The sequence below is a fragment of the Typha latifolia genome, chromosome 6 (assembly GCF_019914945.1).
Source record: "Typha latifolia isolate L0001 chromosome 6, TyphaL0001v2, whole genome shotgun sequence".
NCBI lineage: Eukaryota > Viridiplantae > Streptophyta > Magnoliopsida > Poales > Typhaceae > Typha > Typha latifolia.
Genome location: NC_133091.1, coordinates 835,216 through 852,292, shown reverse-complemented (window position 1 = coordinate 852,292; position 17,077 = coordinate 835,216). Strand labels below are relative to the sequence as shown.

Below are 17,077 nucleotides of genomic sequence, written 5' to 3'. Positions count from 1 at the left end.
AATTCATTTTCTATCTCTCTCAATCTGTCACATTATAAAAGAAGCAACAGCAGAGAGAGAGAGAGTACTAGAGAGATGGCTACACGGATAGCTAAGCAAATAGAAAAATAAGTATGCAGATAGGAGAGAGATAGAGAACTATAGATGGCTAGACAGATATATAGTTAAAAAAGATGAATATGTAGATAGATTCATAGATATAAGGAGGGGAGAGAGAGAGAGGGAGAACTAGATAGATGTCTTAGTTAAGCAGATAGAAAATTTATATATATGTAGATAGATAGATAGATAGATAGATATAAGGAGGAGAGAGAGAGAGAGAGAGAGAGAGAGAGAGAGCCGTGGAGCGGCGTCACAGCTTCTTCGGATTGGTGGCAGGTAGGGACTGTGGCGCCGCCGCCGCCGCCGCCTTGCGCGCGACGGCAGCCAAGGAGGCGAGGGCGGAGACGATATCGCTAAAGATCTTAGCTTTTATCTGACCCCTCCTCGGATGAGGATTCCCGGAGCCAGTGTGTTTATTCTCGGGACAACTGGGAACCTGACAACTTGTCATTCCGGGGAGGAGGGGGAGGAGGAGGAGGAGCCACAGGGTTGAGTCTTTAATTAATCTGGTGGCGAGAAGGGGCTAGGGGGAATAAGGGGGGATGTTTATAGAATAAGTGGGCCACTTAGAGTTAATTAGCTAGGTAGCTTCCAATCCAAGAACTGAGTGGGAAACAGCTAAGTCACTTCCCATGCCCTACGTCACACAATAACCCCTCATCATTGGCACGTCACTACGTCATTGATTACGTTAATCTAATTAGCTTATTTTTTTTGTATATAAAGAAAAAAGCCACTTCGTTTTTATTCTATAAAGCAATTGTAACTAGGAAGTTACATCGCTAAGTCCTTGACGCGTTATATATCGCGGATAACGTCGGACCATCGCTGAATAACACGTATGAATAAAGCGCTAAAAGGTCAAAAAGTGAACTATCCATTCGGATATCTCCTACTTGTCTCATTCGGGTAGCGATAAGTGATTCCTATCCATATTTTCTTAGTCGACGGATCCAGGAGAGGAGTTGTTTGGAATTTCTTCGACACCCCACCGCCCACCGGCGACTTTTAATGCTCGTCTGCTACTACTACTAGAATACTGTAGCGGCGACTTTAAAAGTAAAGTCTGTGGAGCGTACTGACGTGGCTCTCTGTCTGGTGACGTGGCTGGAAAGCAAATAATGGTGACGTGGAATGGAATTTAATAAAAATATAGCTAAATTACTGTTTCATCCTAACATCTATAAATAATAAATGTATTGCATATTAGGCCTATCAATCCTTTTGGGCTTAGCCACAAAAGGCCCAATACCATGGAGATCCATCCACATAGCAAAGAATTCTCTCCCACTGCAAATATTTTTCTTTTTCCTTTTGTTTTCTTTTTGGATAGAAAGAGGCAGGCAAGCTGCTTAACTGCCAGATTGATAAAAACTTAGAACACTCTTGAGTGGTTGACGCATATTATTAGATTTCCTTCTCTACAATTAGTTGGTATTAGCAGCCAAATAAATTGCTAGATTGGACTCGAGTTGATGTATATATTTGAAATAAATATAGTTATTTTTCATACCAAAATAATAGTAATAAATATATATATATATATATATATATATATATATATATATATAATTGATCTATTTAATTGTTTAGATTAAGCGGATAGAGTTTGGTGGGGTCCGTCTTTGTATTTAGGAAATAGGAAAGATTGATATATTTTCAGGCTTAAAAAGGATAAAAAAACACGCAACCCTCTCGATCCGGTCACCTTCACCTCACCGCGATGTCCAAGCTCGTCGCCGACGAGAAGGTCCTCAGCTACGGCGACGTCCTACTCCTCCGTTCCGACCTCTCCATCCTCCGCGGGCCACTCTTCCTCAACGACCGCCTCATCTCCTTCTTCTTCTCCCATCTCTCCTCCTCCCTCCCTAACCCTAACCCTGACCGCCTGCTCCTTGTCCCTCCTTCCATCTCCTTCTGGATCGCCAACTCCCCTGACCCTGCCTCCCTCGCTGCCGCCGTCGACCCCCTCCGCCTCCACGAACGTGACCTCGTCCTTTTCCCCGTCAACGACAATCCTGACGTCACCGTCGCCGAGGGCGGCTCCCACTGGAGCCTCCTCGTCTACGACTCCGCTGCCGGCGAGCTCATACACCACGATAGCATCGCCGGAGCCAATCGCCGCGCCGCCATGACCCTCGCCGGAGCAGTGAAGGTTTTCGTCGGGGATGTGAAGTTCGTGGAGGCGCCCACGCCGCAGCAGAGAAACGGGTGCGATTGCGGGTTGTTTGCGATGGCGATCTCTAGGGTTGTGTGTGATTGGTATTGTAAGCGGGGGAATGGAGAGGGTGAGAGGTGGTTTGGTGATTTGCAGAAGGCGGTGGATGCAAATAAGGTTGGGGAGCTCAGAGGTGAGCTGCTCAGGCTTATTCTTAGCATGGTAGGGAGGAAGTGATTGTGAAGACGAGAAAGGTATGGAATCTAGAATCCATCGCCTGCCTTCTTTTGCATTATGTGAGATCTTGAATTTCTAACACCCTTTAGATATAAATAACAGCTATGAATCCCTATCAAATCGATCTACTTGCTTTTTAGGGAGTCTTGATGTCTTTCAGTTCTTCTGTTTGAGTGAATGAGTACATTATGGACTGCATCAATGTTAAGGGCTTTAGGTATCATTGAATTCGTTCTTTGTGGATGATTTTTTAGGGAGGATTTAGATGTTCTACAGAAAATTTGGAGAATTTGTTAACTTATTATAAGATTTACTACCGTAATAAGCTTATATTTCCAATCCTTTATACATTAGTTTAATGTGTATTTTTGTCAGGAATCATATCTAAACATGTTTCTGAATAATTCTGATGGTTAATAGCGCAGTGTAAGTTCCAGTGTTTTGACAACTTTATATCTATAGACAGTCATCTTTCTTACTTATAATTTATATATTGTATTATTGTGTGAAGTTTATTAAATATATCTTGATCCTAAATTTTTTATTACTGTAAGTTTATAAGGTCTGGTTCAGTGTTGTGTGTATGTGTCTGTGTAACAAGCAGAATTTTGGAACAACTAAAGTACAGGCTTGCTGCTTAAAATTTACCAGTTTCAGAACATGTGAATGTCATACATTGTTTTTTACCTCAAAGCAGTCTATGAGTATGATCTTTGGACTTCTTTTATGCAGAAAATCCACGACAAGTTTTTATGCAGCAGAGCTTTTGGATCATCTTGAACACTTCTTTCAGACTTGCATGTAATTGATCAAATAAAGATATGTAAAATGTTCCTTTTCTCGAGGGACAGTCGTGTCGACATTCTTTAATGAAGCTAGAGATTGCATGAGCATCAAAAGATTGAGCTTATTACTCTGCAACTACTTGTTACTGTGCTGTGAAAATCTTTGCATTGTTGACAACTGAAGCTCCTCAGCTGAATGTTTCATCCAAGAATGCTGACAGAGGACAATCATGAAATGTTCAACTTGATAGTAATGTTCTGGTATCTGATGATTTGATTCACATATACTTGGTTTTGGACTGTCACCATGGCAGAGGTTCCCTAAAGTAACCTTTTTCCTGCACATCCATTGGTACTCTATTCTTCGACACTATTAATATTCTAAAATCTATGAAACCAGTACCTGTTTGCATTATATTGCTTTTCTAGTTCTATTATATTTACATTTCTTGAACAATGGCAAATACTAAAAAAATAAATAAATTTTTTTCATCTTTTTGAGAAAAAAGGATTAAAGATCTTTCATTAGACTCCTGGATCTTTGGTCCCGCAAGATATAGAAATTTAATGTACTTTTCGCATTTGATGTGGTGAATGGCCCATACTAAGTTTTCTTTGGGTCCTTGCAAGCTATTTCAACGACTATATGAATATATATATATATATATATATATATATTTTTTTTTTTTTCAAAATCTTTTGTCCAGTATTATGTATTCTCCTTCCTAGTTCCAAGTCAATGTTAATCTTCCTCTTCTTGAGAATTTATCTGAATGAATCACTTCTCCACATTGTTTTCTTTTCTCAGTGCAGTCGTCTTTTTTTTTATATAAAAAAAAACTTCAAATCCTCACTTTTATTTCCTCAGTGCCCTTGTTCCAACTTTCTTAATATTCACATCGGATTCTGGTGTCCGACACTACAGTGTCGAGACTGAGATAAATATGAATGGAAGGTTTTCTTCTAGTCTGTGATTTATCCTATCCATCAGAATGATCAATCCCTATAACTTCTACAAGTTCGATCGATCCTTCCAACAAATGATAAAAGGTAGGAGACAACGATTATGTTGGTGAACAATAACAACATCAACAAAGGCTTGGAGTACAAAGCTATTATTGAAGCCCTCTCACTCTTGAGACTCAGCGTGGCCCTCTTAAGTCCAAATGATGGGTCCCTCCCTCCCATGACCTTGTGCAATAAAATATGATGGAAGCCCGTGCATGCCGGCGCACCACTGGACACGGCCATTCGCATCAGTGCCCGGAACCATTTGCATTAATTGTACGATTCCCTCCTCCCCCTTTTCTTATTTCTACATCTCACACTCGCCGACACCTCTGGATCTCGCTCTGCTCCTTCTAATAATACAATATTTCCGTTTTACAACTCACCCACCTAATCAATCATCTTTTGTCTTTTGACCCTTCTATCCTATTCATTTTACAAATAACGTATAATCCAAGGTGCCCATCGAAAAAAGAAAACAATCCAAAACACCTTACTTCGCATTATATATTATGTGAGTGATAATAACGATAAAATGTAGGGTGCCTTTTTGATAAATTTTGGTAAAGCTTTTTTATGGATCGTAGAGAGAGGGCGAATGCAATGATCTAAGTTTGAAGGAGTGGGGGAAACTACTTATGAGTTCCCAAATAATTTAATCAAGGAGTAAACCAATCCAACGAGTGTCACTATTCACGTGACCACAATGAGACTCCCCCACTGTGACACCCCTCAGGGTCACAAATCAGCTTCTGACACGTACTACGTCTTAATCCGAGTCCACGACACAGAAAGCCATGTGACCTGTAACCCATCATTCGACTCATAGCTTAGATCTCTCTCTCTCTCTCTCTCTCTCTCTCTCTCTCTCTCTCTCTGATGCTCTCCTCTTAGTCCGAGAGTCCAAGCTCGAGGAGTGACTTATTCTTCACTTATCCACGTGCTTGGATGCAGTATTGTAGTAGCTTCGGACAAGGGATCCCAAAACGAGAATAGAGCAAGAATAAGGGGGGGAATAGCGGCGGGAGTCGGAATAGAGAGGGGGGAGAGACGTCGGAAGTGGAGATGAAGGGAAAGAGCTTGCCCCTTATCACCTTCGAGCACAAGAGGTGGGTGATACTGATGCCTCTCTCTCTCTCTCTTGTTCGATCTTTTCACGTGTCGTCGAATCCGCGATCCCCGCCATTTCCTTTTTCCTTTTCTTTTTATAAACTTTTTTTTAGGCTGATTTATATGTTATTCTATCTTGGTCTCCTCTTTTTCCTATTTCGATTCTCTTTAAATTGGCCTTTAACATCGGGCAATGTAGCTCGCGATCTCGGTTTATTTTTGAACCGAGTCGGATAGGATTCTAAGGACCAACCCTAGATCCCTAAATGGGAATCTAGGGTTTTAGGCTTTTAGCCCCCGGGGAATTGATTATTTGGTACTTTATTTCCATGGATTACCTGATTCGGATCTTGTAATGGTGTCATCGGTCGATTTAGATCTCTATGGCAGTTGAGTCCAGGTAACGATTGATCTTTTCTAAGGGTTAGAAAACTACATGTTGGGGTTTTTGATGAGGGGAAATGTGAGCAGGGATGCTTATGGGTTTGCGGTGCGGCCTCAGCACTTGCAGAGATACCGGGAGTACGCCAACATTTACAAGGTAGGGCCTTTATTCCTTTTGCTGATTTCTTTGGGGTTCAAAGAAGAGTCTTTGATGTATTGGCTGATTCCAGGAGGAAGAAGAAGAGAGATCAGATAAATGGACGAACTTTCTTGAACGGCAAGCGGAGTCTGCCCGGATACCCTCCAATGAGTCGATTGGAGATGGCATTAAGATTGAAGAATCTCCAGAACAGGTTGGGGTTGCAGGAGACGACTGTGATCACGGCGACATTGGCAACTCTGAGTCTGTACCGGAGAAGGAGACTGCGGCGAAGGAGGTCAGGGAACATAAAATCCAAATTTGGGCTCAGATTAGACCTTCCCTTGGTCCCATTGAGCAGATGATGAATGTTCGTGTCAAGAAGAAGAAGAACTTGGGCGAAGAGCCAAATGCAGCCAAGAATGGCATTCATCTTGCTCCAATTGAAGAGGCAAAGCCCTCTGAGGAATCTGAAGATGAGTTTTATGATGCGGAGAGAACGGACCCGTACCAGGAGGTGCCCTTAGGTGATGGGGGAAATGTTGATTCTGCTCAAAATCTTGTGAGCCAAGAGGCCTTCCACCCATGGAAGGAAGAGCTAGAATGTCTGGTTCGTGGTGGCGTGCCAATGGCTCTTAGAGGAGAGGTGCAATTTGTGATTTTCATGATTGCTGCTGTTGCTTTTGGGTTTTATCTAAAGGCGCAATATGAATGTCTTTTTTATTGTTATTGTAGCTATGGCAAGCCTTTGCTGGTGTTGGAGCTCGCAGGGTGGAGGGTTACTATGATAGTTTACTTGAGCGAGAAGTTAATACTGGATATAACAAAAGTCTTGATGCTTCCCAGTTGGATGATGCTGACAACAATCCAAAAGAACCTCAAATAATTGCTCCAGAGAAATGGAAAGGGCAAATAGAGAAGGTCACTAGTTGTGCCCACTTTCACTAAGCAATTAGTGCCATTATAATGAAGATGCTGAGTTTAGTTTGATATATTTGTCTTTTCTCTTTACAGGATTTGCCTAGAACATTCCCAGGTCACCCTGCTCTAGATGAGGATGGAAGAAATGCCTTGAGGCGATTGCTTACAGCATATGCTCGGCATAATCCTTCTGTTGGGTACTGCCAGGTATTTCAATTTTAGGCTTTTGTTTTCACAGCATCTGTTATGCTTGTTTTTCATTTGGTAGTTGGTACTTGGTAGCATAATCTTCTGTCATACCTTTTCAGGATGACTGCATACTCTTCGTCTTGTGGTAGCACTTATTATTCTAATAAGTTGTCAATACTAAATTCCAGAGCTGCTCCTTTGCCTATATTTGATGCTATAAGTGCCTAGTTTTAGTTTGCACATTCTTGCTTAGCCACATATGACCTATCTAACTCTTTTATGTATGCCCCTGCAAAACAGGGAAAATCACATAAATGCACTTATTACTAGATAAGAAAGTAGATGGAAGGCATGCAAGGTAATGTCAATTAGAAAGGAGGGTACATATGCAAAAATAGCTATTTTGAGGGCCATCAATCTTACCCAAGAGATTAGGATAGAAATGTAAAATTAGATCAGAATTCAGTAAAGGTCTGGGACAGTTATAGTTTTGTCACTTAAAGGATGAGAGGAGATCAAAATGATTAACTTTGTTTTCTGTAAGATAACACCTTGATCTCTGTGTGGCAGGCCATGAATTTCTTTGCTGGCTTATTGCTGTTGCTGATGCCTGAGGAAAATGCTTTTTGGTAAGTCTCCATGCAGAACGACAACTATGTAACTGCTAGATCTAACTGGTTATAACTATAGAATTTCATAGTTCTTTTGAATTACTAATCTTAAATCCGATGTATCTCAGGTCTTTAACAGGTATAATTGATGATTATTTTGATGGTTACTATTCTGAGGAAATGATTGAATCTCAGGTGCATTTTTGGTTGCATTCTTTTTGTTGAATAGGATTCTTTTAGCAGTAATTCACCTTTTAGATTTTGCCAATTCTTTTAAAATTAAGGGCCTCTATTAAATAGTTTACTGGTAAAGTAACTAAAGCTGATTACTGGTTTGGTTTTTGTTCTAATTGTATTTTTATTTCTTCAGGTTGATCAGCTTGTTTTAGAGGAATTAGTCCGTGAGAGATTTCCAAAACTAGGTCTTACTCTCATGAATACTTGAACATGGGTTTGTGCATTTTGAGATTCAGTATATATAAACTCTCCATGTGTTTCTTGGTTGCAGTAAATCATCTGGACTATCTCGGGGTGCAGGTGGCATGGGTTACGGGACCATGGTTCCTTTCCATCTTCATGAATATGCTTCCCTGGGAAAGTGGTCAGTTTTTCTCTTTGTTTTATGACAAGTTCTAATTATGGTTGACAAATATTGGACTACTCAAACCCTCATAAAAGTTAATTTCAAATCTATTGCTCTTCCAACCATTCTAGTATTGAGGTTGAATATCCATACTATTAAGCATCATTCGTCTGATGTTTGGACATTTCAGTTCTTCGTGTATGGGATGTGCTTTTATTCGATGGAAACCGTGTAATGCTCTTCCGGACAGCGCTAGCTTTAATGGAGTTATATGGTAACTGAGCGTACTACTTTTTCTTCAATTTAGAGGAATAATCAGCTTGTGTTGGTGCACACTATCCTTAGTAGTAACTTTGCAAGAATTTTGTGTCTACTTATTGCTTTAGGTCCTGCACTTGTGACAACAAAAGATGCTGGAGATGCAGTTACATTATTGCAGTCACTAACCGGTTCCACTTTTGATAGTAGCCAGCTTGTCTTGACTGCTTGCATGGGATATCAGGCTGTCAATGAAACTAAACTACGAGACTTAAGGAATAAACATCGACCAGCTGTTATAGCTGCCATGGAGGAAAGATCCAGAGGTCTCCGTGTCTGGAGGGATTCCAAAGGTCTTGCATCAAAGCTATATAGTTTCAAGCGTGACCCTGAGCCACTTGTATCAGAAGCTACTTCGACAGAAAAATCAAGCAACATTCAAGGAATTGGGGATATGCACCTGTTGGATTCTGATCCAGCAAATATTGATGTACTTTGTAGTCTGACAATAGACTCTGAACTGGACTCTTTGCCTGATCTCAAAGAACAGGTAATCCTCTTATTTGTACTCTTAGAATGCTTCTATGGCTTCTCTTGTGGTCAGTAGGCACTAATGATGCAAGGAGAGCAAAAATCAATTGTCGAATAAGACAAACATACACCCGATAACTCACAGAGGCCATTTTGTGAATCCTGTACTGGTGTTATATGATGACTAAAAGGTTTTCTCCATCATGTTATTCTGAAATAAGCATTACTGTCTATTTTTCATAAATATATTATTGCTTGATGTAAATATTGGTATTCCTATGCTGCAGTATTTTGCAATAAACAGGATGGTATCTGATGATGTTAGTTATAATTGGAAAAGGAGCACCTTTTAGCTTCATATTATTGCTTTTAAAGTTCTGTTTCAATATGCCACATTTTGTTTGCATAAAAGATGTGTATCTGTATAGAGGCACTTGTTGGCTCGTCATTCTTGAAGAGAACTTTTTTTTTCTCTTTTTAAGTTATTTATAACTTTAATCCCCTACTCTTATGCAGGTGACATGGTTAAAAGTTGAGCTGTGCAGACTGCTGGAGGAGAAAAGATCGGCTATTCTCAGGTTTCCATTTTTATGGCGAGTCAAAATGTTTATTTAGTATGCCTAATGAGCTACTTTTTTTTTTAAAGCCAAATATCATATATTCTTTGCATATCCTCTTAGATTTCAACTGAACAAATCCATGCCTCCATATGCATGACAAATGTTCCATTATGGACGTGCTATTTTGAAGGGACTTGAAATTGGTCCCTTGCCATTATGTTTATTTTATGTCAAATGGTTCATAATGTTAGTAGTTGTGAAGCATGTATTACACTTGTATCCTTGTCAAGCTTAGATTCTTAAATATCTGAAGTCTTCTCTTTGCCTAACCAAAATTTTCTGCATATAATGCATGCGAAACAATGGGAAGCCAGAAGTGCTCCTGTTTATATGGATCTACATATATATGGACAATTTTTAAATTTTAATTGACAAATTAGAATGCCTTCTCTGATTTCTTGCTCTATTTCTAGCATGTCTAGTTGATGCACATTAAAAGTTTGTCCTTTTTGTTGCTGAGTATGATTCCTTAAGTCTGGTAGGCATATGCAACTATGCATTTCCATACAAGAATTCAACTGCATCATTGGCTTTTTATTAATTAGGAAATGTGCTCCTTCGACATTAAATCTGTAATCATTCTGGTTCACTTTGTAATATCACATAATCTTAACTAATTCTCAGGTAAAGGATAATGTAAGTGCCTTTTGTTGATTCCGTTTCTTTTGCCACCAGAGCTGAGGAGTTGGAGACAGCGCTAATGGAGATGGTTAAGCAGGACAATAGGCGGCAATTAAGTGCAAAGGTAATCCAAGCAGACGTCTAACTAATTGAGAGATAACCTTTTTCCCTTTGGACTCCTAGTATTTTTCCCTGATTGAACACCTCAAAATCTTCCATTCTTTGAATTGAGTCTTTATTTGGTAAATTTAAGCTATAACATTCAGAAAACGAGTGTCCTAAATGAACTTTAACCCAGAGCTACATTTATCAAGGCCTTGAAGGGTTTATTATAGGCTTGATATGTCGGTATCAAGTCACAGGATTTCTGAGAAGGATCTTTCATGGGAAAATAACTAACAGTGACCTTTTTCTATTCTCTCTTTCCTTGTCATGTGGCGCTACCATGAAGTCATGATGCTTAGAAAGAAAATATATCTTCACAACAACCTTATTCATGCTATATTATTACTCGTCTGACAGGTTGAGCAGTTGGAACAAGAGGCTCTTGAATTGCGGCAGGCACTGGCTGACAAGCAGGAGCAAGAACATGCCATGCTGCAGGTGTGATGATGATCTAATTTTTTAATCTTTTGTTCCATCATTTAATCTACAGTTATGTCATCCTATCTTATTCAAGGGCATCTGATTCATTGCATGGATGATACAGGTTTTGATGAGGGTGGAACAAGAACAGAAGGTGACAGAAGATGCTCGCATATTTGCTGAGCAAGATGCTGCTGCTCAGCGATATGCTGCCAATGTGCTGCAGGTTCATTGTCGTCTTTGATACTTTTGAATGCTGACTAACTTCAAGAAGATAGATTTCAAATCATATATGAACATATAAGACCCCACCTTGCAGGAAGTTGAGAGGCTAAACTTCATAACTTCTGGTTGCTGATGTCGTAGATAAACTATCATGCTCAAAGATTAGCACATATATGTTAGCACTTTTTTCTGTTTGCTGGATATGTTTATCTATTGTTACCAGATATATGCAGGAGAAATACGAAGAAGCTACGGCTTTACTTGCGCAAATGGAGAACAGGGCAGTTATGGCAGAAACAATGTTAGAGGCTACATTGCAGTACCAGTCTAGCCAGCTCAAAGCACAACAACCTTCATCTCCTTCTCCAAGGTACCTACCTGTTGATTATTTTGATGTTGTTCATGCATTCTCATCACTACTGTCCCAGTCAGCCTGATGATATTAGTCCAATTCTAGTTGTAGTAGTTATTATGTATTCCCCTTTATTGTTATAAATTATATTCTGAAAATCCACTGGTCATTATTGACTGCAATTTGTTTTTCTTCTTTTATCCTTCTATGACTGCTACTACTAGGAGTTCTACTACTGCTTTATTCTTTCTTTCTTTCTTTTTTGAGTAAGATACTATTACTTTATTCAGTACTAGCATTTATATACACAAAGGAGCATCTGAATGTACGTCATCATAAATGCCATTCTGACATTGCAGAGAATCTTTGCCCCCTCAACTTTGCTGACACGACATTATCTGTAATTTCCTGAACTTGGTCTCCTTTCTTTGCAGAACTCCAACCCAGGATCATTCACCTGCACGAACAAATCAAGACTCATCTCAAGAAATACCACCCAGAAGAATAAGCTTGCTAGCAAGACCATTTGGACTTGGCTGGCGTGACAAGAACAAGGTTGGTACTGATGCTATATGAAACTTTTGCCGTCAAAATCTCTTGTTGTTCTCCTATATTACTCGGGATGTTCTTGTCTTTTCTAATCTTAAGATGTTAGGAGTCTTCTATTCTTCTACCATCCAGCCAGACAAAATGTGTTACTCTCACAGGAGGTCTCTCCTCTCAGAAAGAGAAGGTTGGTTTTGTAGAAAATGATGCTTACGGGAACTCGTTTTGTAATAGTGATATCCTCTCTTGGCCACAAATGGGATGAAGAACAACCTTGATGGCTGGCTGATAGGCTTTCTTAGGTGAAGATGCTAATTTGATGTGTGGAATTAAGATAGGAATGTAGGCACTAGCATTCATTCTTTTACTTTGGAAGTACTAGAGAAGCAATATGACAGCATACGAGTTGAAAAACCACTTCATACAAGGCATGCTCCAGTGGCGCATAACCTCATGACAAGTCAGGAACATGTCCAGTTTATAAATGTTGAATTGACTATTTGAATTCTTTAATATGCTTCATTCTTTCTATTTTACTAAGCTGAAGTTCATGCTGCTCTCTTTAACTAATTACACTTGGTTGGATTTCAGGGTAAACCAAATAACGTGGAAGAGTCCACAGATGTCAAGCCCACTGATAATGGAGAGCAGATCTTGACACCAAACAAAGATACGAACGGACACCAAGAGCTGGAAAAGTAAAAATCTACTGATGGAATGCAACAAGCATCAACATGCCAGTTCTTCATATCCATGTCAATGGCTGCTCAAGATTGTAGGCCTACAGATGTAACGAGTAGCTTCGTGTTGTATTTACCCTATTCTAGAGAGAGAGAGAGAGAGAAAGAGAGAGAGAGAGAGAGAGAGAGAGTTTTGTAGAGCTATCAACAGAAAGATCATATTGTCACCATTGTTTGATTAATCGTCACTAATAAATGTCAAGTTAGGAAGTGCGGAAAGGATGTACGTATTTGATCGCTAAATTATTATGAAATCTGCATGGTCTTTTGATGAGCAGAGTTTAAATGCTTTCTACATTAAGTTTGGTACAATTCATCAAATTCTCTAATTAGGTAAATCTTGATTTCCAATTATGTGGAAGTTTAACAAGAATGAAAAGCCCATATCCATTTGCATTCTATATTCGGCTTACATGATGCACCATTTCGAAAATAAAGAAAAAAGAAAAAAAGAAAAAAAGGATATGAGAAACCAACCAAGCTATTTGTTATACTATTTACTGAAGTAAATATTTTTAGTGCACCAAACTTCATGGAGAGGACCACTTACATAGCTGTTCAGATTGCTTCCAGTTCACTATTAACACCCTGAATCAATAGGGATGTTTACAATAAGCATTAAATATAATAATGAATAAGACAAAGGTAAGACTAGAATAGTCATTGAGCACTTTAAGAGTAGGAGATTGAGCACTATAAGAATAGGAGATCTCCAGGACTTTAGGAGCTTTGAAAGTGATAAGCAGTCATAATTAACAATACCGACAAATTTGTCCATCTACTCTCTGCAAAGAACCCTTTGAAATAACCTTACCAGAAACATGGATAACTTTCATGGTGCCAGAGATTATATTCAGTTTGCCATCTTTCCAGGCTGGTGATTAGATGAAAGTTCCAAAGATCTTTCCTCCTTTTTCTTCAAGTATTCATTTTATTCTTCTTGTTAGGAGCTAGCATATCAGATTCTGAAGCTGTCAAGTTTGTTCTCCTAGTTGGCATGTCATGATTATGTGTTCCCTCATATGTTGTGATGAAAGATCCTGAATCATCAGATGCCCTCTCGACATACTTGCGCACGTTACATTTGGGACTGGTGCACCTATAGTAACTTCTGCAAAGAAAAAAAGAAAAAGAAAAAGAAAAGAACAACAAAGTTTATCATTCTTGTCAGAAGAAAAAAGCAGTTAAGCTATATTCCAGTAATCTATCCCTGTACTGTAAATAATAAAACAGCAAGTAACTGATCAAACTAATACTAACGCAGTGTGCAATATATTAGCGACTACATCCCTATGCTGCATTCTCTTCAGTTGAGGGCCGTGCATTATTCTATCCTTCAGTAGAGTCTGCACATTTGACTGGTTACTCTATAGAAGGAAGCACAAATAAAGGATTACCTTGGATATGAATTTCCTTTTACAACTTTCTGTCCATACTTTCGCCAATGAAAGCCATCCCCTGATACATCAGATTCCGTCACACTCTGCGGTGCAGGAGGCTCTGCAATACCTGTTACTGCACCTCCACTTATCTGATCGTCCTTCTTCCTGAGATGAATAAGTTCATTAAACATTCTGTTAATTATCTATACACACTATGGACAGATTTTTGCACCACATAAAAAGAATTAGAACAGTAGGTATCATAGAGATCTTTTGATGTACAACTTGTTCAAGTGCTCGCTGCTTGTTAGTTGCACTTGTAGGCTATCAATTTTGGCATGTAGAGAGATCTTTTACATACCTTCTCTTGTAGTCAGGCTTGCAGCTATCCATAGCAGCTGGTGCTACTCCAACATCACATATTCCACTTAGTCCACCCACAATATCAGGATTCCTGAGACTTCCATTGTAAGCTGTAGCAAGAAGATGATCATGAGGAAAACAAACTCCTCCATGGTATACAGGAACCCCTGATACACCTACTTCAGTTTGGTTCTCTAGTCTTGCATCAGATGTATTCACCTCAACAGGAGGATTAATCCATGATGGATTACTACTCTCTTTTCCATAACCATCTGAAGTTAAGTTTTGTTCCTGTGGCCCTGACGACAGCCGCTTTGGAGGCTGAGGCTTAGAGTGATTGTGTTCACATTTATAAACAATTTCAGCTATTTGACCATCGAGTGATCTCTCGACCTTCTTCTTCACAGGACAGTTTGGATGTGTGCACTTGTAATAACTCCGCGGGAACTCGCTTCCTTTTACTTGCTTCTGCCCATATTTTCTCCAGTTGTAGCCATCATAAGAAGGTCGATCCCCGCTACTCGTTGGCTGTTGTCTCATATCTTGTTCCATGTTCTGAGGCACAGGATTTGAAGGCTCGCAGATCTGGTACATGTTTATCGCCGCATTTGAACTTGGATTCTGATAAGTATTTGGAAAGGTTTGGCTATGGAGATGGTGACTTGGTTGCTCAAAAACTTGAAATGGCACCTGAACGTCTATTGCCATTTGTTGATGGGTTGTACCAAAGTTTTCCTGATAAGAGAATAGAAACCACTGAATGTCTTCCAATGCCATAAATAACATCTATCCTCATAAAATTTAATTAAAGAAAGTGATATGCATGAGGCGGTGAGCTAGAAATTGTATCTTGACTACTTTACAGACATGAAAATAATACATTTGGAGGGATACTTCAAGTATGTCAAACAATTAAGTATCACTTAAACAAGTACAAAAATATCAGAGAAGATACAGACCAGGTTTGCCAAAAGAGAAGCAGCACTCTTTGGAATAACTTTTGCCGTAGGCTTGTATAGGATAGATGAATTAGAGTCTAAATTTGAAGTCATAACAGACGCATTCTCAGAGTAATAAGGAGCTGAATATGATCCATCATCCTGAATATCATGTCAGCGTTGAAACATTACAACAAATATTACAACTGCAATCTAAACACAGAGTCAAAACCTGAAGTTACAGAAATTTCAGAAACCAAATACCTCAACTCACCATGGATGTGACAACTTCAGCAGAGGATTCACTTGGTGGGGGTACAAATCTCACAGTCTTTGGCCTGATGGCAACTGTAGTCTCAGGAGAAGTGGGAAGGGAAGCACTCATGGCACCACAAAGGAGCTGTGAGAAGGGCCTGAGATTGGAGAAGGGTCTTAAAGCCACGGGTTTAGCAACAACAATCTTCTCTGTGTCTTGCATCTTCACATCATTTCAACAAGACATCTCAACATGTCAGTACTGCTAACAAACTGCTGCCTCCAGCAAAAGCAATGTGGCTTTGCTTCTCCTATTTTTGTATCAAAAAGCCCAATTCTGGCATTGGTTTCTCCTTGAACCTGCAAGCAAAGTTCTATACTGGATTATTTTAACATACAGATCAGTAAATATCATAACAACTAAAATATCTCACTTTCCATGTACACTCTAGTGACTGCATGTTCGAAGAAGATTCATGACTATGCTATGCTACGCAATCGCTAGAAAACTAGACTCCTAAAACGATACATTCCACCACAATCCTATCTGTTCACTTCTTCTTTTTATTTTTTTTATATTTATTTTCATTTTCAAGAAAGCAATCACCACAAAATTCCAACAAAAAGCACTCAGAAGCATAAACAAAATATTTGGGTCCGAGTAGTACCGATCAAAATTAAATAAATTTGGTGCGAAACTTCGAGAAAAAGAAGGAAAAAAACAAGAATCGAAAAGAAAGGAAAACAAAGAGAAAAACACACACAGAGGTTTAAAGAGAATACGAGGAGTGGCTGACGCACGTGCGAGAAGGAAATCTTTGTAATAATAATACTAAAAATTAAAATTAAAATAAAAAATAGGAGCGGAGGGAGGACTCGGACTGGTAGAGATGGGGGGAGGCAACGACGAGGAGAGGAAAACAAAAACAGTTTGAGTTTGGCAGTCAAACTCCAACGGGAAGAGGAGAAGCAAAAGTAGCCTCGTCGACGACCGTTAGGTTTGATGCAGAAGCTCAAGATATATTCTCTCTGTGCACGTTTCCCAACAACAATGATTTTTATTTTATTTTGAAACCAATAGCAATGATTGATATGTCCTGAGTTCATCTTATGAATGGCGGATTAAAGTATTAATTATTATTTTTTTAATAAATCACACTTTATATTTGTCATTCGATTATAATTCTAATGCACTATCTTTTTTCTCGTTGTTACTAATTTCTATGTAACTGGTTGTTTAATAATTAACACAATATTCTAATAATAATAAGAATGTAGGAAAAAAAAATTAAACTTCATGTAATAATTTTAACGCGGAAAGTACATAATCATAAAAAGATTAGTGATCACAAATGTAATAATTATTTAATTAATGCATTCATTGTAGCTGCTAGTAATTTTATGCACTAATAGATTTATAAGAATTCGTCTTAT

At 39.0% G+C, this 17,077-nt stretch overlaps 3 protein-coding genes across 10 annotated transcripts; 2 read left to right on the top strand and 1 right to left on the bottom strand.

Moving 5' to 3' along the window:
- The first annotated feature begins 1,762 nt into the window (after positions 1 to 1,762).
- On the top strand, positions 1,763 to 3,396 carry LOC140790059 (NEDD8-specific protease 1). The gene is made up of 2 exons (XM_073139969.1): positions 1,763 to 2,514; positions 3,230 to 3,396. The coding sequence occupies exon 1, from the start codon at positions 1,826 to 1,828 to the stop codon at positions 2,495 to 2,497; it is 672 nt and encodes a 223-aa protein (XP_072996070.1). The 5' UTR covers positions 1,763 to 1,825; the 3' UTR covers positions 2,498 to 2,514; positions 3,230 to 3,396.
- Positions 3,397 to 5,168: 1,772 nt separating this feature from the next.
- Positions 5,169 to 12,982, top strand: LOC140790289 (uncharacterized). 2 transcript variants are annotated; one of them, XR_012109363.1, is made up of 18 exons: positions 5,169 to 5,399; positions 5,872 to 5,941; positions 6,015 to 6,569; positions 6,659 to 6,844; positions 6,938 to 7,051; positions 7,604 to 7,662; positions 7,773 to 7,839; positions 8,015 to 8,066; positions 8,153 to 8,245; positions 8,418 to 8,501; positions 8,614 to 9,035; positions 9,533 to 9,594; positions 10,312 to 10,381; positions 10,780 to 10,860; positions 10,967 to 11,068; positions 11,291 to 11,437; positions 11,854 to 11,974; positions 12,557 to 12,982. XR_012109363.1 is itself a non-coding variant. In XM_073140300.1 (18 exons), the coding sequence occupies exons 1-18, from the start codon at positions 5,356 to 5,358 to the stop codon at positions 12,665 to 12,667; spliced, it is 2,430 nt and encodes an 809-aa protein (XP_072996401.1). In that variant the 5' UTR covers positions 5,169 to 5,355; the 3' UTR covers positions 12,668 to 12,982. The 2 variants fall into 2 exon arrangements, 1 of the variants encoding a protein (XP_072996401.1); XM_073140300.1 differs by having other exon boundaries at positions 11,301 to 11,437.
- A 188-nt stretch (positions 12,983 to 13,170) lies between these two features.
- LOC140790290 (WRKY transcription factor 44-like) lies at positions 13,171 to 16,676 on the bottom strand. 7 transcript variants are annotated; one of them, XM_073140304.1, is made up of 6 exons: positions 16,526 to 16,676; positions 15,663 to 16,003; positions 15,410 to 15,550; positions 14,449 to 15,185; positions 14,103 to 14,252; positions 13,171 to 13,816 (listed from the first exon to the last, which is right to left on the bottom strand). In XM_073140304.1, exons 2-6 carry the CDS (start codon positions 15,864 to 15,866, stop codon positions 13,624 to 13,626), a joined length of 1,425 nt encoding a protein of 474 aa, XP_072996405.1. In that variant the 5' UTR covers positions 15,867 to 16,003; positions 16,526 to 16,676; the 3' UTR covers positions 13,171 to 13,623. The 7 variants fall into 7 exon arrangements, with proteins under 7 accessions (XP_072996405.1, XP_072996403.1, XP_072996407.1 ...); XM_073140302.1 differs by lacking the exon at positions 16,526 to 16,676 and adding an exon at positions 16,312 to 16,441; XM_073140306.1 differs by lacking the exon at positions 16,526 to 16,676 and adding an exon at positions 16,312 to 16,384 and having other exon boundaries at positions 15,663 to 16,017.
- Between the last annotated feature and the right edge of the window lie 401 nt (positions 16,677 to 17,077).